General features: G+C 31.7%; 3 protein-coding genes across 4 annotated transcripts in view; 1 reads left to right on the top strand and 2 right to left on the bottom strand.

Annotated features, from left to right (window-relative positions):
• LOC125052270 overlaps positions 1-15,624 on the bottom strand; it is a 110,340-nt gene extending 94,716 nt beyond the window's left edge. Inside the window, exon 1 of the mRNA XM_047653003.1 lies at positions 15,337-15,624. The gene's annotated coding sequence lies outside the window, so the exon portion shown is untranslated. The remainder of the gene's footprint in view (positions 1-15,336) is intronic.
• Positions 15,625-16,923: 1,299 nt separating this feature from the next.
• Positions 16,924-19,402, bottom strand: LOC125052162 (THAP domain-containing protein 1-like). 2 transcript variants are annotated; one of them, XM_047652787.1, is made up of 4 exons: positions 19,067-19,402; positions 18,862-18,971; positions 18,265-18,457; positions 16,924-17,798 (listed from the first exon to the last, which is right to left on the bottom strand). In XM_047652787.1, the coding sequence occupies exons 1-4, from the start codon at positions 19,091-19,093 to the stop codon at positions 17,058-17,060; spliced, it is 1,071 nt and encodes a 356-aa protein (XP_047508743.1). In that variant the 5' UTR covers positions 19,094-19,402; the 3' UTR covers positions 16,924-17,057. The 2 variants fall into 2 exon arrangements, with proteins under 2 accessions (XP_047508743.1, XP_047508742.1); XM_047652786.1 differs by having other exon boundaries at positions 18,862-18,976; positions 19,067-19,400.
• A 374-nt stretch (positions 19,403-19,776) lies between these two features.
• Positions 19,777-22,462, top strand: LOC125052160 (ras-related protein Rab-39B). Its single transcript, XM_047652783.1, has 3 exons — positions 19,777-20,003; positions 20,072-20,423; positions 20,976-22,462. The coding sequence occupies exons 1-3, from the start codon at positions 19,896-19,898 to the stop codon at positions 21,182-21,184; spliced, it is 669 nt and encodes a 222-aa protein (XP_047508739.1). The 5' UTR covers positions 19,777-19,895; the 3' UTR covers positions 21,185-22,462.
• The last annotated feature ends 83 nt before the right edge of the window (positions 22,463-22,545 follow it).

The following is a 22,545-nucleotide window of genomic DNA, read 5'->3' as shown; positions in this document are numbered from 1 at the left end:
TATCTTAGATTGATTCTCACCCCCTTGTCCATTTTTATAACTTCTTTGATATTCTTGAACGGAAGTGGGTAATAAACCACGACCACAAACAATTATGTAAATGATCTTCCGGCCCAGGCACCAAATAGTTTAAATTCACATAAACAAAAGTAGAAAAGAGATTTTACGTGATATAGAATTAGTTTCATCATCGGTCTTTGAGGCAGAATACGACATTACACCCGTATCACTTCGACGTGTTTAGTGTTTTTTTAACCTAGTGTTTTTTAAGGCACATCATGCCGCGCACAACCACTTCTTGGAACCAGTATTTCCGAACCAATTCAACTAAAGGTCCTTCAGGACAAAAGCGTACGTATTAAAAGGCCGGCAACACACCTTTTTGAAATGTGATCATGGGCGGCATCGGATGAGCCACCTGCCCGTTTTCCCCCTGTTCTATAAAAAAAACTATTGTTGCATACCCTTAAAGAGTGATGTGAAGGCTGTGATTGTAAAATAACTAATCTACGTCTAGGAGGGAAACCTTCGGAACAAGTTAAGCCCGGATTATGAGGGCCAATTCTTGAAGGGATATAGATTAGAAACTGAGCAATCGGTCACTCTCCGTAAATACTTTATAGAGCCTTTACGTCTGTTTTGATAAAGGAAGGCGAACTACCCGTATAATTATGGAAGGTGGTTGACAACAAAAGACGCTTGGTAACAAGTCTCCAGTCGTGGATTGGATTATCAAATTTTATTTAAAAAGGTTATGTGTAGTGCAAGCTACGGCGTAGCAAGATAAGACTTGTACCATTTGTTACACGGGATAAGATACGTCTCTCGCTCACCACTGCTAAGGTATTCGCATCGTTACGTTTACGTAGACATCCTTTTAGTTCTATTGAAAAGTTGGAAATGGACATACAGAAAAAAACATGTGTGTGTACCTATGTACACGCGTTAGAAGTGATACTTCTTTGGTGTACAAGATTATCTTTCGCCTTATACTACGTTTGTAGAAAAAAGGTATTTAATACATTGTTTATTATAACGCATTATCTAGTTAAATAAAGTTTATTTAAATATCACAAAAAAAATATTCTACATAGTTAAAGAAATTGACATTTTTTTTTAAATGTTGACTATGCTATTCAGGGTGTCGGTTTTTTGTGACGGTGTGCGCGCGCATCGTAAAAATTTACACTCATCATTTTTCCCTAACGCGCCAAAAGAAGTATAACTTCAAAATTTAATTCGTAACACAAACAAGAATTCCGAACTTTATCAAATATTTGACAAATTAATTTTTCTATTCAACATTAAAACACACTTTTATAACCTTTCTTGGAATGTTAAAAATAAATTCAAGACATTTGTGAAGAGACAGTAATGAGGCGTTAAATTATAAGCAGACTGGGCCAAGGGTAAAGCATGTACTTATATTCTATGAAAGGTGCGAGAAAGTTTCGCTTGGTATCACAAATTGGATATATTCAGAAAAATTATAGCATATTTCATAGCAAACACACAATAAACTTGCTTTTATATAAATCTAAACTAGAACGGAAAATTGTTATGTTAATATTCGTTTTCAGAACAACTGAGAATATTTCATGTATAAGTTATATGTATTTTAGATACCATTTTTGGGTTAAGTTATAAACAGTTTGATTACAGCATACGAAAAGATAATTTACAAGCACGTGTAATTCTAGTGTCAGTACTAAACTGCATTGCAGTGCAATAAATGTACACAGAAATATTGCAATAAAAACTCAAGTCAATGCCTAATGCTTTCACTCCCGCAACTCAGCAAACTTCAATATCAGGAGCAGACAAAAGGAAATATCGACTCCATTTCAACAACTGCAATCACCACAATCATTTCGCGATATTTATGGTCGCAATACAATCGTTTATGAATAGACACGCGTGCGGCGCGTTCTCTATAGTCGATAGTTTATTCCACCCAAGGCGAGAATAAAACCTTAGCATTTCTCGACGTATATATCTACGCGTCCTAACGCGCGTTTCAAAAAGGAACGTGACCTGATTACTGACGGAAGCTTTACAGTCTATGGTTCTTAAATGTCACAGGTAGAAAATGCGATTATAATCTGTATTTTAATTTATGATATTACTTCCATCATATAAAACCATCGTGTATTGTCCTGTTGTCCAAGGTATACCTTAGAAATTAAAACGATTGTTTCAGGGCAATTAAAATATTTTACGAAAACTTTCGGATCCAACAGTGTTCAAGCGTCCAATTATTATCGCCCAGAGATTCTTGCCGCTTTGAGGAAGCTTATAAATTACTTGAGAACTTGAATTTCTTGTTGACGGTTGACATCTTAAGCAAATTGTTTTGTTGCGGTTTTGTGTAAGCGGAGATATTGTTGCGGTTAAGATTTTTAATATAATAACAAAATATTTAAAAATATATTGTAGAACACCACACAAATTACCAGTACAGAGCGTCGATAAACGGCTCGTAAACGCGTTTCCATATTCAAATCGAATAAAGTACCAAAGGCGGATAGATACTAGGATAGACTTACCAAACTTACCATGTACTAACTGAAACATTGTATGAAAATGACAATTTCGGTTTCCTCTATGACAATTAGCAACGCGAAAGACAAAAATTATAACAATTTATTTAATTATGATCTAGCCGCTGTCAGTGAAACTTTTTGGAGATAACACTGGTAGTCTGTGGGCACTGACACGAATGGAATTGAGAAATAATATTTACAAAGTTCAAACTTTATAACATACAATGTATGTGTAACCGGCTAAATATATTACGAAACAAATATTTTTTGACTGTGCATATCTTATTATTTTTAAGAAGTATCTGTCTAAGACAATATAGGCGCATCATAGTGATTTTGTGAGTATTTTATACTGTTATGGAGTAATTAGTATATATATATGAGTAATTATACTGACTACTGAGCCATCTCAAGTGAATTTTCAGAGTATTCCAGAACTAGAGATAGAAATAGATAAGCTTTACACGTAATATGCATCGGGCAATCCGTGTCACGCATCTGAAACGTGACGTGATTGACTGCAATAGCGTCATAGATTATAGAGTTAGCGCAACTGCACTGAGGAAAAATTACGTATTTATTTTGTATAAAGCTTACATGCTTACTTACATAAGCAAACTAAGTTATACGTTACATATTTGTCCAATTCTCTTATTGTTAATATTTTAACAATCTCTTTAAGATATGTTCCCAGTACGTACAGTTACATGGCTTAAAACCAGAGTTCGAGTACTGGAACAATAATTCGTTCACGTTCCTGGGTCACAATTCTGATCTCCAAATTAAAACATCTGTCAGTACAATTCAACAGCACTATTTACCTTTCGTCGTGTTTCCTTTTTCTTTGAAAAACACAACCAAATCGTTATTCATAATAATCGTAATAAAAATCTACATTTTTTTAATAGAACAGGAAGCAAACGGGCTCTTCTGATGTTAAGTAATGGAAATTATTTGGAACCAAACTAAAACACTTTTGATATATTCCTTACGACGTCAATTAGTTAATATATTAATTATTTTATAATTCATATGATCTCATCATATAATAATTTGTTGATATAATTTTGATTACCATGTATAATGTATATACATTAGATTATACATATGTGGGCTCGAAAATATTAAGGGGTGTATTTATTACATGCGTTGTTATTTTGGGATTGTTTGAACGGCCTATCATAGTTTGCGATCCCACTTCTACCTTAAATTAACATTATGACAGACGATATTTCATACGTTCATGTAAGGGTAAAAAAACAAAATGCTTTATAGTTTCTCATGTTGGTGGGATGGAGTTGTCTAGGACCTCGAAACAATAAGGGTTCGAAGTTGGACGCAAGGAGCACGAAATATACTTAAGGAGGCTAAGGGCTGGGCTTTCCCCTTAACAAACCCTTAACAAATTAACAATAAACGGAATATCACAACTAGCTACACAAACTCCTGTATATATACATATTGACGAATATGAGACGGTGCCACATACTTTTCTTGGCCGGTAAGAGCGTCGCTGTCATGGATATTAGTATTGCCAGTATATAAAAATTAACCATTATAAGGGGTATAATTTAAAGTCATGCAGGCTAACTTAATAACTTATTGAAATGTCTTAATAAAACAATGTATACTAGTATCTGGATACAGTTCTTGGCTTAAATAAATGTGCTAGAAACTTAGGAACAACTGATATGATAGGTTTTGTTATCTGTACTATCTTCTAAGTTACGTTGCAATCAGAACCGTTCGATAATTAAAAATTTGCCATTGTTATGAATAATGCATGGAATAAAAATAAATATATGTTAGTTGGATTTTTATTAGATGTTGGTATTTAAATAAAATTATTTCTTGTTAACCAATTAACCAAGAAACTGACATTTCAAAATGACGACGGTAGTACCAATTTCAGCCGACGCCGGCCAAGTAATGTATATGGCACTGTAACACATATGACTTGGGTATACCATACACAAAATCATATTAAATCAAAAATTTAACTACAGTCAAAATCTGTTATAACGACATCGAAGGGTCTACTCATATTTGATCGTAAAAACCGATAGTCGTAACAGCCGATGACGTTGTTATAAGTACCTAATACAATATAATTCTGCCGGGGCCTTTGATTTTGGTCAATATAACCGGTATGTTGTTCTAAACGATGTCGTCGTAAACGGTTTTCACTATATTAAATATACTCCATAACCGACAAAACTCCCGCGATTGTGTAATTACAGTATAAAATAGCCTGCACTTTAGCCCAACCCTTAACTAGATTACAAAATAATGCTAAACAATCTAATATCGTGAAATGCCACAATAATTATTTCCTACAACAATAATAAATGGAGGGCGAAGTGCGGTCAGATTGTATCGCAATCGATTTCATTATTTCAATATTTACATGTTAAGTGAGTTTTCTAATAGCAACACCGATTTCTATAACCCTTTTGTAATTGAGCTTCATTAAACAGTGCATCCATAACGCATACATAAGGCGTATGTATTCTACATAAAATTTGTCTAGATAGGATATGGGAAGAACTGCTTCCATTATTTATTATATATATGAAAAGGGGATTTGTATTTTTTAACGAATTAACTTTACAAGTAAATGGTCCGATTACAAAATATATTTTACACTAGCTGCCCCAGCGAACTTTGTTTAGGCTTAATGTTTTTTTTTACTTAGCTTACCTTTATAGCTGCTACATAACAATATATGGATATTTTGATATGCATAGAGACTGTTCGATTTTCCAGACTAAATTTTCTCTCCATAAAAAAAACTCGGGCCGTCTTTGAGTTTCGCGCTGAGCTACATATTCTGCGATTATTTTTTTTATTTCTATAGATAACAAAGCTATATATTCTAAAATATTTAAAAATATAAATGGACACTATTAATAGACATTTTAATTTAATGCCTCATAATCAAATAATTTACTACAATTAAATAACACCTGTTTAATTATAGATAGCATCATTATAATGATAATTAATAGTTTGATACACGTGGATTTAGTTCAGGGATGACTCTCAAAAGGTTGTTTGATCTATTAGATACATTTGTATCATTAAAATCATCTTAAAATTCCTAATTTGAATCATACAACGTTATATACTACTACTAAGTCATTTACAAGCGAAAAATAATAAAAATAAAATATCTATCGGTCTGATTAAACTAAATTAAGAAACGCTTTTGTACGTAGTTTTGTACGGAATCGATTCTATTCTCTGTCACTAATCTAAAACTTTGTTGTACATATAGTATCTCTTACTATACTAACTGAAGAACTATTATTAAACATAAAAATATCCACTTTAAGGTTTATTTATTTATTAAACAAACACACATAAGAAAAACACGGAAGAAACGAAACGAGTCTTACAAATTACAACTAATGTGTGGCCTCTATAATAGTAGGTGAGGACGGCGTGCACAAACATAATGCTTATAATTAATAAGTCTACAAAGATAAATATTACGAAAGAATATTTAATAAAATAGCTTAAATTAAAAAATATACCAAACAACTATCAAGAGAACTAAACTATATTGGAAATTTAAATTTAACATAATCAAAATAACTTGAGAAAACAATTTAGGACGAAGCTAGGAGCCAATACGACGACTATAGTTTTTACATTCACTTACACAACCAAGGTCCAGCTCATTTTCATAAATTACAATAAAGATGTACTTTATATAACTCGAGTTTTTTAGAAAGTCGAAACTTAAGGAAATAAAAAGTACAAAGAATGCCGTAACGAATTACATAAATAGGAAGTTGCATTTGCATTGCAACGGTCATTGAGCAGCGTTACAAAAACAACGACAAAATCAACAATCTAGATTTTAAGAAACCTAGGCAAGGTTGTCTACTCACTTTGGTGGTTTCTGGTTTAGAATTTCAAACCCGAAAATATAGATGGAGAGTTACGCGCAACACCTACACTCACTGCGATGACGTCATAGCCTGAAACGCGCTAACAAAGTTATTGCGACCGATAAGGATATCTACAGACTACAACTTCTCGATCTAAGGATCATATATCTTCGAGTCGGCCAGTCGAGACTGGTCAAGGATTCACTACTAAGTTCGGAGTAAACGCTTTCCCTCCTCCACACTTTTTACCTGCAATAATTTTCTTCCAACTACATACAATCGAAAAGCAAATAAGAGATATTTAAATAACAATGCATATTTCCGTGCTGTTTGTCGCAGTTAAACATAAAAATATGAAAGACTGCAATTCCGGGACATACGTTCAAATAAAACTTGGAAAACACTACCACTACAAACACCGTCTGTTTTCAATTCGCTTTCTTTGCTCAGGAAATATTTGAGTTTTCTTTACTCGTACGTTATTTGCGACGTTAAGGCACCTCAAACAGGATGTCGCTTCCTTGAGTGGAGAACAATGTATGACAATGAGAATATGTACATTTTCTTAACGCTAATTAGTTTATTTTCTTAAAGAATGAGCCAATCTTTATTGCTATTAAAAGGCTGTGTTTCGGGTTCTAAAAACAAACTTCTATTTTTGTTCTTTAAGTTAATCGATTGAACATGGTATCTATATTATTCGACACGTAACATATATAGATGTATTTGATAATATTTACTTTGTTTGTTTATACACTACACATTTTTGATTTAGTATATATATAGTATAGGGTATATATATAGTGTATATTCTTTCAGTTCTCGGTGTCCCTTGTCCCTGACAAATAGCTTTAATAAATGTCTTAAAGTTACCTGGAACAGTTCGCTAATTATACTTTTGTTGATGTTTCCTGTATTTTAATGCCCTCTCTAACTGGTAGTAAATGTAAATTTAGACCTTCCAATTTCTATTTTATATTGACGTTCATAAGTGTACCAATATGAATGAATAAATGTTAATTTGACCATCTAGAAAAAGAATTCTTCAATTATGTGAAACATTATTTTAAAAACAACATTATTAATGTCTGATATGTGCTGTACAAACTAGGAAAAATAATAAAAGTTACAAAATAACATGTGGCAATTCTTGCACATTGTAACACTGCTCACTCGGAAATCGATTTTGTGTGGAACTAAAACGTATTGCCATGCTACAAGAATGCAATTTATAAAAGGCAAAAAAATCCTAATTTAACACAGTATTTGTTAGAAAATATCACCAATATCTTGAAGTGGATGAATTAAATTCCAGCCATAAAATAACAAAAAATATGGAAGTTTTATAGAAAAATTTGCGTATTAAATATTGCTGATAAATAACTTTTTTCTATTTAGGAAATCGGAAAAGGAAAATATAAAGGAGACAAAATCATTGAATTCATGCATAGTTACTTAACAATATTCTTTATACGTTTTTTTTAATGCTATACTCGTATAACAAAAGTAACGCATTTTATATGTTATATAACTTACAATTAAAACATGCGTTTCTAAACAATACTTTCATGTCAAATTTCTTTCGCTACAAAACGTCATTTGTGCCCCATAGACCCAACTCGTCGTAAGTGTTACCAGACGCATAAAATAAAAAAGAAAGGGCACGGAAAACTGTCATGGCGGCGCCATTTACATCCTTATTTAATTGTACCCAGGCTTAAGAAAGTATCTAGATTAAGATAGATAGATACGATTGAATCATCTAAAAAGTATTTACAAAATAATATTAAAAATAAGCTGTCATTTCACACATATTTTGCTGCAAAAATTGATACATAACTATATAAATACAAAGCTAAATTTAGCTATTCGATCGTGTCTCATGTTCCTATATTCGAAAAAACATTAATTTAAACTAGTTTCACGCGATCGACAAATATATTTAAAACATACAACGCTTGCCACAACTCCACTCTCCATTAATCTTTCAGTAACTCTCATTTGTATAAATAAAAATAAACATTGGGTGCATCTGTCAATCCGTAGTATCGATTGAGAAAAATATTTTTTCATTGGTTCATTTAAGATGGAATGCTGAATCGAAATTTAACGGCAGTTTAACGATGTATTTTTAATTAATAGATATGAGGACGCTTAGATGGGAAAGATTTATATAACGCAATGTTTGTATTTCGTTCGCCTTTAAACCAAGATACACTATAGGTAAATCAGAGACAATGTTCGTAAAAAAAAAATTCGCATCTGACATTAACTACACAATTGAACCCAATAGAAAAGTCTTATTTCTCGCTCAAGTATATAAACGATAGTTGGCCGATGTCACGATTTCGTTAAGATAGTATCAAGGAGAAATCAGGTCACAGGCTAAACATAAATAAAGCTAGAAATAATGAAAGTGGCAACAAAAACATTTGCCATTTTAATCACAGATAAAACAAAAGCGCGGTGTAGATACCATAGTTGTAGTATATATAGCAGTCTACCGTAATTACGTAGCCCGCAAATCTCTGTAATGACTTTATATGAATTTAAATTTCAAAATGTCTGTTGCATTCCCTCGACAGTCTGTGGTACGTTAATATTATGAATTCCGCGAATAAGTTAGACGTGTCTTTGAGTTTTAAGCTACAATTCTCCCGTTAAGTCATGCAAAAAATTTCTACCCATTCTGAATGTGTACTTAAGTATCATTTTTCTTAATATATTATTGTGTAAATTATATAGTTACATCTATAAATATATATCTTAAAGGTAAGTTAACAGTCAATCTTACGATTAAACATATTAGCACCATTATGAAGAAATAATACTTAGTACTATTCAGGATGATTTAATGGTCAAAACGAAACTGTACGAACATGAACAAGAAGTTCCTCAAGGAAATTTATACAACGGTGAAATATAATAATGTCTGCAACAAAACTGCAAGGAGACCATTTATAACGAGTTATTATCCATTCACAATTTAACGCCGGAAAGCATGAAGTACTGTTCCGCAAATGCGTAAAATTGCAGCAATTATTAATTAAATTTGTTTCTGGGTGTGTTTTTACTCCTGTTTAAACATAATATCATCCAAATAAAATACTTTTACTAACCTCAGTTTTAGGTCAATAAAAGTATACATGATTTCATATATAGGAATATAAAAAAACAAACCAGTGGCGCCACAACCTTATTAGGTCTGGGCCTCAGATTTCTGTATCTGTTTCATAATCATTTGTCAATCTAATAGGCAGGTAGGTGATCAACCTACTGTGCTTGACACACGCCGTCGACTTTTTGGGTCTAAGACAAGCCGGTTTCCTCGCGATTTTTTCCTTCACCGTTCAATCGAACGTTAAATGCGCCATTGGTGCACAACCGGGGATCGAACCTACGACCTCAAGGATGAAAGACGCACGGTGACGTCACTAGGCCAACACTGCATATAATTCTACTGTACGTCAGTATATCACCGAACTCCTCTTAAACGGCTGGACCGATTTGAATTTTTTTTTGCGGTTGAGTGGCGCCCTAGATGGTTTAGATTCACAAATCAGCCCGGCAAATGGTGCTGCAGTCGGTATCTAGGTTATTTATCTATACTGCAACTAAACAGTTGGTTTTTCAGGTATGAGTCTCGGATAGCTTACTTGGTAGGGCTCTTGGCGCGTACCCAAGCTATCTGGGTTGGATTCCCAGTCCGTACTGTCCGAATTATTTTTCGTTTGATTATATTATTAGTCTCTCAGTTCATACTTTGTTTAATATCCTAATCGCTTGAAATATCATGCAGGACAACGTCTGTCGGATCCGCTAGTATATTTATTTATTACTTTTTGGGCGTACGTGAACACGAAAGTTATATGTGCTTGATTTGTAGATGTTATCTTTTCAGTCAATAAAAATGCAATTATGAGACCCAAATTACCCAACCTAATATTTTTTATAGGTTCATTACGAAAACAATCAATAAATACTGTACATAATATTACAATATACAAAATATGGATCGTTAGGCGAAGCAGCGTTGTGAGAAATTGATATGATCCGATGGGACCGAAGGCTATTTATAACAATCGATCTTGCCCGCAAACATCTATCGGAAAATACCTAGATTGGAATTTTTTTCATCGAGGCGTCACTTGGTTTACTTTGGTAGGTTTTCATTGATTGCCTTTGCTGCAAACGTGACAGACGTTCTTTTTCAATCAAAGTTTTGATTCGTTGTGTTAAAACAAACACCACTAAGCCTTTATGCTTAACTAGCTGTTGCCCGCGACTTCGTCTGCGCAAGATAAAAGTAATATTTGTTCAAATGATGTAGCGTGAAAGACATAATATGAATTACATTAAATACCAGAAGCGTTAAAAGTTTATATTTTCATTAAGGAATCAATTTAAACTACCAATTGTGCATTTGATATTATCAATTTATATTGTAGTTATGGTTCACTATTTTGACTATAATGGCTTACACATAAGATATACCTATATACTGTGGCGGATTTTTTGTAGGACTATTTAAGATAAACATTTCCATCATACATCATTTATGTACATTACATATTATGTGTAACTCTAGCGGTTTTAAGTGGCTGATGGTTGACTTTTTCCTACTCACTTGATATTTTGGACAATTCACACAATATCTTTAGCCTATGTGTTATTCTGATGTATTTAAGCTATACGATTGTAAAATTTCATTAAAATCCATTCAGTAGTTTTTACGTGAAAGAGTAACAAACATCCATCCACACTTACAAACTTTCGCGTTTATTTAGTAGTATAACAATCATCCAGTGGGGCTACAATGGGTTTTGGCATCAATTTTCTTCCATTTTTTTATCACTTCCATTTTATATGATATACATAATATAATATACATTATGTTTATAGGTCTAAATAAAAAATGAATGGTTATTAAATACTCAGGAGATGCTACATCAGGTAATTTGTTTAACAAATAGAATAGGTTTTCGAAATTAATTTAGATTTTCAACATGGTACTGTTTGTAACTTTAAATCCTATCTAATTTTAGAGGTAATTAAAACAACAAACTGCAAAACAAAGCAAACGCATTTGGCAATCTGGCTGGGAAAGCTACACAATCTGAATATTATTGCACATTTGGCTACAGTATTGTCGCAGTTATTTAACAGGACACAATCGCAGAAAAAATAATCAGTAATTAATATTGCCAATTGTATTTGTAAGACTTTTCAATCTTTATGTATACAAACAAGATAAGGCTTGTTGTGCTGACTTAAGCTGGGAATCGAAACCAGGACCGACTGAACCACTAAGTCACGGAGGTTTCCCACAAAATCATCCAACCTGAAACACGTTTCCATACCAAATTATCTTGTAAGGACAGACAGGTTTCAGCGTCTGTTTATAATAGATATATTCTCAAAATTCATGTCCATAGACTAATAATTACTTGCACTACGGAGACCACGCTAACACACTGTTCTTACAACTTCTGCTAGATACATAAAAATCATAGACAAGTTATGAACCCTATATCAGCAACACATCTGAAACAATTTCCGTATCGTATACTCGGTTCTCTAGGGAACTATGAGCTTTAGCATGGCGTACGAAGTTTCAGTTTTGATAACTGTCTCTATGGTTAAATTTAACCTAAGGCGGCAGATAAAATATGGGATGTTGGATTATATTTTTGGATTTTACAGTGTTTAAAATTAGAGTTCCCGCCATACTCTTTCACAATAGGGTCAAACACTTTCATAAAAGCAGCGTTCCAAATATTTTTACTAGTTTTCGTCCGTATAATTTTAGCCCTCGATCTCGCTTCTAATATAGCAACATTAATGTTAAGTTTAGGTGTAAATAATTTTTAGTGTTTTTTTACGTTAGGCGTGATTTGGAAATAAAATAAACTTTAGCACATCTTAAAAGGTTACGTCCACGGTATATTTTATTTTTATATTTAGTTTCGTTATATTCAGTCAATTTATATATAACTAGCTGGCCTGGCCAACATCGTACCGCCTAACAGTCGATTATTTTTTTTTTTTAATACTTTTTCTGCTATTCGGGACATCGGTCTAGCTAGTAAGATAAAAAAAAGAAAGTTGATAATACAACAAATACATAATGTCAAAAAATAAACATTTACCTCCCCGGCACCCCTCCACTAACACTTGAACTTTATGGTATGGTATTAAAGTTCAAATTGCCTTTAAATATTATTACGAATATTTTGTATTGGAATATAGAAAAGTGTTGTTTTTAGACTTTTTTACTCAATTTTTTTTAATTTTCTCTCCGTAAGAACCATCCTCGTACTTCAAGGAATATTATAAAAAAAGAATCAGACAAAACTGTCAAGCCGTTTTCATGTTATGTCGTGACAACGGAAAACGGGTTTCATTTTTATATATATAGATAAAACAACAGAACCTATTTTTACGACTTTACTTTATTAATGATGTTAAATTATTTTTTATATAATGGAACTAAATATTTGTGAACAGATAAAACAAGATAATTTAGACAAAAGATCTGATCTGAAAGATGCTATAAGTATATTTTTAGTATATTTTAATTTAATATATTTAGAATTACCACCGTCATGTGTCATAAGGGTGACATCCTTTATCGCCAATACTACTTCGTAAATTATATAAAGCGTGCGAATTCATTAAGTTATGCCATTCTCACGACTTTTCAAGAATACAATAGATGTAATAATAGTGGCGCTGCAATATTCTGGACAGTAGACTCTGTTACTTTTTACATAAAGTTTAACATAGTAAAAACATTTGCATATCACCTGTCCCATAACGGTTGTGGTTATTGCATAATAAAATTATTATAGACAACATAAACTTATCATGGCTGTAAAAATGAAATAGTTAAAAGTATACAATCTTATATAGAAAAGACGGCTTTGAAATACATGATCTGGTAAGTATTTTATTTACAAAATCTTGCCAACGCTCGGCACTCTGATACATAAATACAAAAGACAAACAAAATACAAGATTTAATGGGACAAGCACTTATAGGCAAACATAATCACGAAGAGAAAAAATACATCGATTCATAAATTATAAAAACAAACAACAGAAATGATATGATATCGGTGAGTTTTGGCCTAAACGTGTTATTCTGAAAGGAGGGCCAAATGGGGATGCCTGCCCACACGAAATTTAAATTTAGTTTAAACGTTGGACCAATCCACCCGATTCATAAATATCTTAAACGCAAACGACATATCAATACATTTTCTACGACTCCAATGACAACATCTTTAAGTGCTCCAGCCTAGTTTCGTATGTTGACAACTCTTTTTTTCGACATAAAATGCTAATTCTAGAACACGAAATCATAAAGAAAATTCTAATCTGGCCGTCATAAACTAAGAGGTATCAGTTTATTAAAGTACTGTAATTTAATTATAAGCTAAAAATCCGTAAATGTTTTTTTCAACGGAAAACATTTAGTTTTCCGTTACAGTTGCAAGACATTGAATTGATTAGTTGCATAGCCCAGCATTATGTATTAAAAAGTTGTTGAGGACTTTTATAATTTAGGTACTGCTGTTACGAAAAAAAACTATTTAAGTCGGCCTAGGCTATAGAGTGACAACAATAGACAAACACAATTGATTTATCTATACACAGATTAAAGTAGGCTGCGTCAATGCATAAAATATGAATATAACTCGTACATCCATTGGAATTTACTAAATATTTTTTTCTAACAACTGGTAACTTTAAGAAATTCCTGCAAGACAAATAAATTCGAAATCCAACCAAGATGTTACGAAGTATACCACATCTGATGACGAATATTTCTTAAAGCAATTACTGTTTCTGCAAAGCTCTGTTATCATTACGATCTTAACCGGGACGAATTTAAATGGCATAAGCTCACACCGTTATGTTTAAGGAATAAACGATTAATATACGATATACGCGACATGCCCTGTAAAAGATCAGTCTTAAAAAAATTGCTTAATGGTTACAATTGATACAATATTCTCGCCAAGTTATCGCCTACGTCAATACGATAAAGACAGTTTTTGACAGCGTTGCATTTTTATACAATAATTTTATATCTGTTGGTAGTAATTGATATGAATTATATGTTTGTCACTCACCGTTTTTTATAGTATTTAGGACAGGGTTGTGTCTTAATTTTATACGTCTAAGGTATTCGGTCTTGTCTAGTAAAAATTGATGGCATCAATGGACACGTGATGTTACGCATCGGTGTGTTAGGAAGCCCGATAAACGGCTAATTGCAGCAGTATTATGGACGTTGAGCAGAGGAATAGGATTTCTTATGTGTTGAGAACATACGTAATGAAATTTTGTGAATTAACTGAATTTAATCACAGAACCATACCAAAACTTTGACAATTTCTAATTTTTTTAGTTGCAATAAAAATTCGCAAGCATTTAGGTACAATTATAAGGCTTTGTTATTTTATAATACTTTGCCAATGCTAGTGTGAATTCAAGCACAACAAGTCGTATGATATAATGATATAATCGAATGTCTTCCTATAAGTTGGATAGCAATGTTAAAATATTGTATATTCATTTTAAAATCAAAACAATAGGTCTACTATTAAAGAGTAGAAATTATATCCTTTAGACTTAAATGTCAGAAGAGAAATTAATCGGTCATGTCGCGAATAACAATACACTGTTAAAGACCTCAGTAGTATAAAACTTAACACGTACCAGCAACTGATCGACTATTAAGGTCTGTGGCTTACTTTTAAGGAATGCATTACGCTTTAGGAATCACGAATGCGAAAGTCCAGTTAGCGGCGACAGTCGCGTTTATACCTGGGTGAAATCTAAGGCTTCACACATTACGAGCAATAAATAAAATATGCGAGATTACGTACCTATTGCGAGGCGCACGCCTTCATAATCGCGTTACAACAAATCCATTCACAACACTGCTTTAAAAACAAAAAACACAACACAGGCACAAAATTAAATAACAAAGAAAAATAATTCAGTACTTAATATTTGGATGCGAAGGCTAACGCTTTTAAGAAGATTTCTTGTTCAAAACTTGCTCAATATTTGAACAGATGGTAGATGGATAAATTATTTTCGTGAACAAAACGAGCGTTAAAAGGTGTAAACCAACACCCATGAGAGAAAAAGCGGCACTAACTAAAATTTAAAACCCTTCTCTGACTCTGACAGACTACAGTCACAACTGTCAAAGAAAAATACCGGCCACAGACTATAACTACGTGCTGTCAATTGACCTAGCAAAATTGACATATTTTAATGCTTGTTATTTGGTTCAGCGCCATCTATAGAATATTAAACATTTAAGGTTGGCATTGGCCTAAAGGTCTAGATACCAGGCCATAAACTCCAAAAAAAAAAAAAAAATAAGGTTGGCATTTGGCAAAGGTAAAAACTTTATATATTTACATATAATTTTAATTTAACACAACCTCGCAACAATATGATCATCTTGAAATTGGGCTATGCCCAGTAAGTATGATTTGATTGATATAGTAGGTAAATTAAGTAAAGACTAGGGGGAGGTTTCAAATACAAAGCTTAGCGGTAAATGTCACTCCCGTACATCAACATTTGGATTGGAAAGCTAGAGCCTAGAAGCCATAGCAATGCCATATACCAACTTGGGGGATTGCTCCCAAATTCAGGGGGAATCAAGATGTCCTTTTCTTAAAAAAAACGCATGATTCTATACTAATATTAAGCCCCGATGCAAAATAGTTCGTCTACCACTTAGTTCTCCAGCTCGAGTACGACGATTATTTTTGATAATTTCCTTCAGGATTCTGTTTTCTACTGCACTTGTGATGCGCGGTCGACCAGTTTTCTTCAAACAAGAAGTCGTTCTATTCTTTTTATAGTGCTGAATGATAGATTGAACTGTAGACCTGGGAAGTATCAAGTCTTTAGATATTTGGTTACTTGATTTGCCAGCATAGACGGCTCCACAAACTATTCACTTTCAAAGCTCTTAACACACGGGATTGCCACCACCCATTGTTATGAAAACTAAAAAAAAAACTGAAATTTCCAGAATTTATAGACACAGAATTACTTTTACAAATTTAAACTATGCAACATGATTGTACAAAGAAAGAATAATCGTATTTAACTCACCAATAGACAAACTCTTTTGAATCTATTAACAATTAGACAAACTATTTTGCTTATAAGTTCTTCAAATTTAACATTCATTTAACACAACAGGATATGTATAAAATATAAATTTAAAAAGCTAAAATAGTTTATTGGTTCATAATTAAAAAATGCCATAAGTAACGCGACGTGTATATAGATATACAAAAATAATGAAAATAATATAGAAAAAATCTCACAGAAAATTTCACACTAGACAAACTATTTTGCATTGGGGCTCGTATTATTTTTTAATTCAACAAATGGTGTGAATGGATTTTCACTACATTCATTTTAGTAAATAAAAAAGGTTACACTTGAAAAAATATAATACATGTGACATGAACATTGTGTATTTGATTTATTTTATTCTTGAATTAAAAGTAAACTTGACACAAATAAAAATTGAAGATATCTTAATATTTAGAAATCATACTATACTGTTAAACTAACGCAATGTAATCTTACAATTCATTTCCGTTTCATTTAAATCTGTTGTAATTTTTATAAGGTTACTGTTAGTGAGAACATTTCTTGGCTCATAGCCTGAATTCATCCATGAATCCAATGTTTCAATGCCTGGTAAAAGAGTTCTAAGAGCATTTCTGATATATATGTAGGCCTGCGGAGAATATTTATAAATACTCAGTGCAAAATTCTTTAAGTCATCGGTGTGTCTAGTTGGCATTGCTAGAACAAGACCACTTGTATCTTCTTTTATTTTGTCTTGCAATGATAGAAGAATTCGAGACTTCTTTTTCTTCTTTTGTTCTAAAATTTTCTTTTTCATTTCTATTACTTCACGAAGCCTTGTTAAAAACCGTGTTTGACGTTTATATGAGCGCAAGGCATATTTATATTTATTTTTTGTTTCAATTGACTCACGTTGCATTCTTTGTACTTCAGTAAAGAGTTTTAATACTTTAACATTTTGTTTAATCTGCATGTCGCTAAAGGGTTTTTCCATTTCAGAATGTTCTTTTATGTCTACATTTGAATTACTATTGGAATGTGTTGGTCCATTTGTTATAGATATTTCTTTAGAGTAATCATTTGATTTCTGTACAGTTGTATCATTTGTTCCTGATCTCTCAAAAGCTGAATCATCAACATCCATTTCATAATCATTTTCCAAGTAGTCTTCTTCTTCAGCTTCATTGTCCAATGAATCTTCTTCAATATATTCAACCTAAAACATTTTTTTTTATAAGCATCATGTATGCTAAAGATAAAAAAGGTATGTAAATTTTTTATAGGATAGTTAAATCAATCTTAAAAAATATTAATAACATAAGGCAAAATTGTAAATACTGTTGTTGTTAGATAGCTTGCAATATAGTAAACTGACAATAACTATGATTTATGTAGGTTTTGTTAAATCATAATTTATAATTTGATGAATTGTCATCCTTTGTTTGTTTCAAAGCATCTGTTATTGTTGTTTTTAATAAAGTTTCTTTACATTTTGAAAAAGACACTTGACTCTTGTAATACCACTGTATTTAGATTTTCTGAATATACATTATATATACATATTGTAGCTTCAAGAAATAATGGAGATCCCTCCCTTACTGACTAGCAATGAAGTTCTGATTGCTATTTAAAATGTAATGCAAGGTTTATTAATTTACTACAATAGCTCACATTTTACTCACCTCTAAAACATGTTTAGGTAGTTTTAATGAGGGTACTGCCTTATTAATAAGAACTACAGCATTATTAGAGTCACATTCAAAACAATCTACTGAAAAGTGTTGAACACAAATATAAGAGTAATCTGTGGGTGTCCAATTGTTCCTTCCAGTAAGATCTGTCCATATCTGTCTTAGGTGTTCATCTTCAGGAAAGCTAAAAACCAGTGTAAATCAGCTTTAAGCAAGACAAAAGTTAGACTGAATTAACATATTCCCTGCATAACACAAAATATGCAATATTCTTTTTAAGCTTGTTTAGGTAGGTGTTTATTGCTGTATACTAAAAATATATGTATATTATAGGAAATTCAACAAAAGGAGTGTTTCCATTCTGTTAGTCCATTTAAAATCGTAAGTATTTTTCAAATATTGGCAGTATAAACAAGAATCAGTTTCAGTACAAGTTTCAAAATAAAACTACCGAAATATATTTATTAGTTATAGTTTGAATGAATCACCCTAATTTCAAAGAAATACCATTTATTTATAAAGATTATTTAATCTAGGACATACACAAATTAAAACAATATCGGATATATTATTTTGCGGTTTACTTACGGGAAAAATGAGTCGGCATTAAAATTTTTTGATTCCTCACAACCTAGAACAGCGCAAGTCTTTGATATTTGTGTATCAACATCATTATTCTGTTTGAGTTCAGGTGCCACCTTCGCTATAAAGAATTATATGATAGAGGTTATGTTAAGACTTAACAAATTCCAATGTTAAACAAGTATATATTTTATTGTTAGAAAGAACTTACCGATTGGAGTTGTTTTATGTTTATCATCGTTTTCTTTGATCTTCGCTAATCCTTGTGTAAAACTCATTGTTTGGTTCTTATCATCAGTTGTAATATATCGGCGGGATAGTAACTTTTGGAGAAACTGTTTTAACAAATTCTTAGCTAGTTACTAAAAAGCATGTATATCCCCAAAAGCAGACAATATATAATAAATAATAATATTCTATGTTAAAATTAGGATTATAGCGTGTTTAATAATATTCCTGAATGCTAATAATATAATTGTTATTCAATGTCTGGGGACTGGGAAAAGTGAAAACGTTAAACTATCGTGAAACGATCTCTATCACAGATAATATTTACTGCACAGTATCTGTACTGCACAGCATCCCTATCTGTTTTTTTTTATAATTTCAGCTTGCAGATTGTTTATACACGGACTAAGAAGTACCTATTAGGTTCTTTTTCTACTTCTTAGGCCGTGTAGAATTTTTATTTCATACATTTTACACGTACATGTAATTAGCCAAATATTTTATTAACGTTGACGACCACCAAGCAAAGATGATAGGGTGGACTAGTGGCTAAAGCAATTAATTAAAATGCAAAATAAATTGTAAAACATTGTGTTAAGGTAACTCAGGCGGATACACAGACCACAGTTGCAGCATCTTAAATTCTTACTGACTGTCAAAGTCAAGTGTTCAAAGTAACTAAACTAAAAGGAGTAAAAGGTACACATTATCTACATCTGTGGTCAAGTGTGTGTTCAATTTCGTAGTATTAATATATTTTTTGCGTTAATACGTAAAATACTCAAGGAATCACTATTATTACATGTTAGAAAATGGTTGATCCCATATTCGACTATCAATTTAGACTTATTTTAATCGGAGACAGCACCGTCGGCAAAAGTTCGCTTCTTAAATACTTCACAGATGGAAAATTTGCTGAGGTAAATTCCTTTGTTGTTATATTTTTTTTTTGGAAATTTTGTTATGTAAATTACGCATTATGTTTCAGTTGTCGGATCCCACCGTTGGAGTAGATTTCTTTGCGCGTATCATTGAAGTACAGGATGGTACGCGAATCAAATTACAATTGTGGGATACTGCTGGTCAAGAAAGATTTAGATCAATAACGAAATCGTATTATAGAAATTCAGTGGGCGCTCTTCTAGTTTACGATGTTTGTAATAGATCGAGCTTTGAGCATATTCCCCTATGGATGATGGAAGCAAAACGTCACATAGAGCCACATAGACCAGTATTTGCTCTTGTTGGGTGTAAAGTAGATCTTGTAGGAACAGATTCTAAAAACGGTGCACGCAGGGAGGTTTCCTGTGAAGAGGCTAGGATGTTTGCAGAAGAAAATGGTATGTATTCAATGTCTAATGTATTAACTCATACTAAATTAGAAATCCTTTATCATAAATCTAGCTATTGTAAGAGATTTTAATAAAAGGTATATTAAAATATGTTTTTGAATAACTTGATTTATAATTGAACCTAAAAGCTTAATTATTGTGTTCCCTTTTTTTTAGTTTGTTATGTGATAGGGATTATTTTTTGGAACTGTTGCATGTAGAACTATGTATTTTGTGTTTAAGTACTTCAGCAATCAACAACAGTATATATAATAATTTTAGAATAAACAACTGTCCATTGTTTTGCAACAAATTAATATATTTCTTGACTCAAATCTAATCAACCTTGTAAAATATTTGAAATTTAAAGACCTTGTCTTACTAATCAAATGAATGAAGGTTACTTAATTTGTTACTAGGAACTTCCAACTATTTTTATAAAATATATTAAAGAATATTGTTCTATGATATGTAAAAATAATTATTAGTAATAAATATTATCAATATCAGTTAAATTTTAAAGAGTAAGTGTCTAATCATTTATTTAATATTTTATTATAGGCTTACATCATGTTGAGACTTCAGCAAAGACAGGGGTAAATGTTGAACAAGCATTTATCCTTGTTGCTCAAGAAGTTTACAATCGGATTCAAACAGGTGAATACAAAGTTGAGGATGGCTGGGATGGTATAAAATCTGGTTTCAATCGACCAAATGGTATGGACTTTAACCTTCTTGAAGCAGAAACTGTACAATCTACATGCTGCTAATTGTTGTAAATAATTTAATTAAAAACCTTAGTCACTTAAAACTTCGGTTTTGTGTAATCCACTGTTTTAAGAGAATTTGGTGTTAAGTGATATAATGGCAAATATGTAGATATGATGCACAGTAAATTAAATATAGTGAACATTCTAGTATATCTGTACTAACTAGATGTTCTTATAATCTATTAATACAATTACATTATCTCAAATACAATAAGATTTTCAATAGGCATTTGATATAGTCTGCTTTTTTACAAATGGCACAAATGTTTTAACTACTAAATGATATTTTGTTATTTTCTGTAGTGTATTTGATACAGCTCATAGTGTACTAGAAACATGACTTCCACTCATTGAAATATAGCAGATTGTGCTATTATATTTATTAAAATTAAAATTGTACAACCATATAACATAATGAAATTTTTGGCAGTAATCTTTAAAAAAATGCCAAATTCAATGCAAAATCTTGTAAATATTTTATTAGCACTTACCACAATCCCACAAAACAACCAAAGAGTTGGATCTTTTGTTATTTATTTTTACTTCACAATTAAATTTAAGTCTTAACAATTACTAATAAAACCTACATTATGTAGTAGAAATTTGTACCTGCAGTCTTACATTGTCATATTATTATTAAATTAATAAGAAAGAAGATTGTTAAATTATTCAAGTCAAAACTATCCTTAAAGGACATACATGTCTGTATGTTGTAAATTTATAGAAAAGAAACAATAATTACAGATCCCTGTTCTTGTAAATTAAACTTTATTTTATGATTGAGTTTATTATATTACAATATTTATACACTATCCATTTTCATGAGTACAACTATTCTCAGTGTTGCTATAATCCGAGCCTGCCCCTGGAGCAGGTTTTTTATTTTATTGGTTGTGCTTTAATTTGTTTCCCTATAATCACTGTATGGTTTATATCATACTGCAAGATGTGAATATGTAATTGTTCTTACTCTTACAAAAATAAGAAATGTTAACTCCTTACATTAATTTAAATAAAAATAAAGCTTACAGAACAAATTGTACAATTTAAAAATTCAAATACATAATTGATAAGGTGTTAATTAATTATACATTGTGTAACAAAAAGGTGCAGGTCTTTATAAATAATTATTAAATAAAAGTGTTTTACATTACAATTGTTTTATTGATGCAATTGTATAATATAAAAATAAGTATGTTCTGACACCGTCCCATGTATGGACATATTCTATTTTATAGTGAAGAAAGAAATGATGTTATTATTAAATAGATAAGCCTTTTTAGTGTTTCATTTAAGTTCTCTTAGCATATAATAGCTAAAACTTACACTCCATTGTATCACTTCTATTATAAAATTGACTT

Source organism: Pieris napi, chromosome 9, assembly GCF_905475465.1.
Source record: "Pieris napi chromosome 9, ilPieNapi1.2, whole genome shotgun sequence".
NCBI lineage: Eukaryota > Metazoa > Arthropoda > Insecta > Lepidoptera > Pieridae > Pieris > Pieris napi.
Note: the sequence above shows the minus strand (reverse complement) of the source record. Positions and strands in the feature narration are given on the sequence as shown.

Coding starts and splice junctions, on each gene's coding strand:
- LOC125052162 (XM_047652786.1), bottom strand. CDS start 19,133: ATGAGTTTTACACAAGGATTAGCGAAGATCAAAGAAAACGATGATAAA. Junction 18,977..19,066: donor ACATAAAACAACTCCAATCG/GTAAGTTCTTTC, acceptor AATTCTTTATAG/CGAAGGTGGCACCTGAACTC. Junction 18,458..18,861: donor AATGCCGACTCATTTTTCCC/GTAAGTAAACCG, acceptor ACTGGTTTTTAG/CTTTCCTGAAGATGAACACC.
- LOC125052160 (XM_047652783.1), top strand. CDS start 19,896: ATGGTTGATCCCATATTCGACTATCAATTTAGACTTATTTTAATCGGA. Junction 20,004..20,071: donor CAGATGGAAAATTTGCTGAG/GTAAATTCCTTT, acceptor ATTATGTTTCAG/TTGTCGGATCCCACCGTTGG. Junction 20,424..20,975: donor GATGTTTGCAGAAGAAAATG/GTATGTATTCAA, acceptor ATTTTATTATAG/GCTTACATCATGTTGAGACT.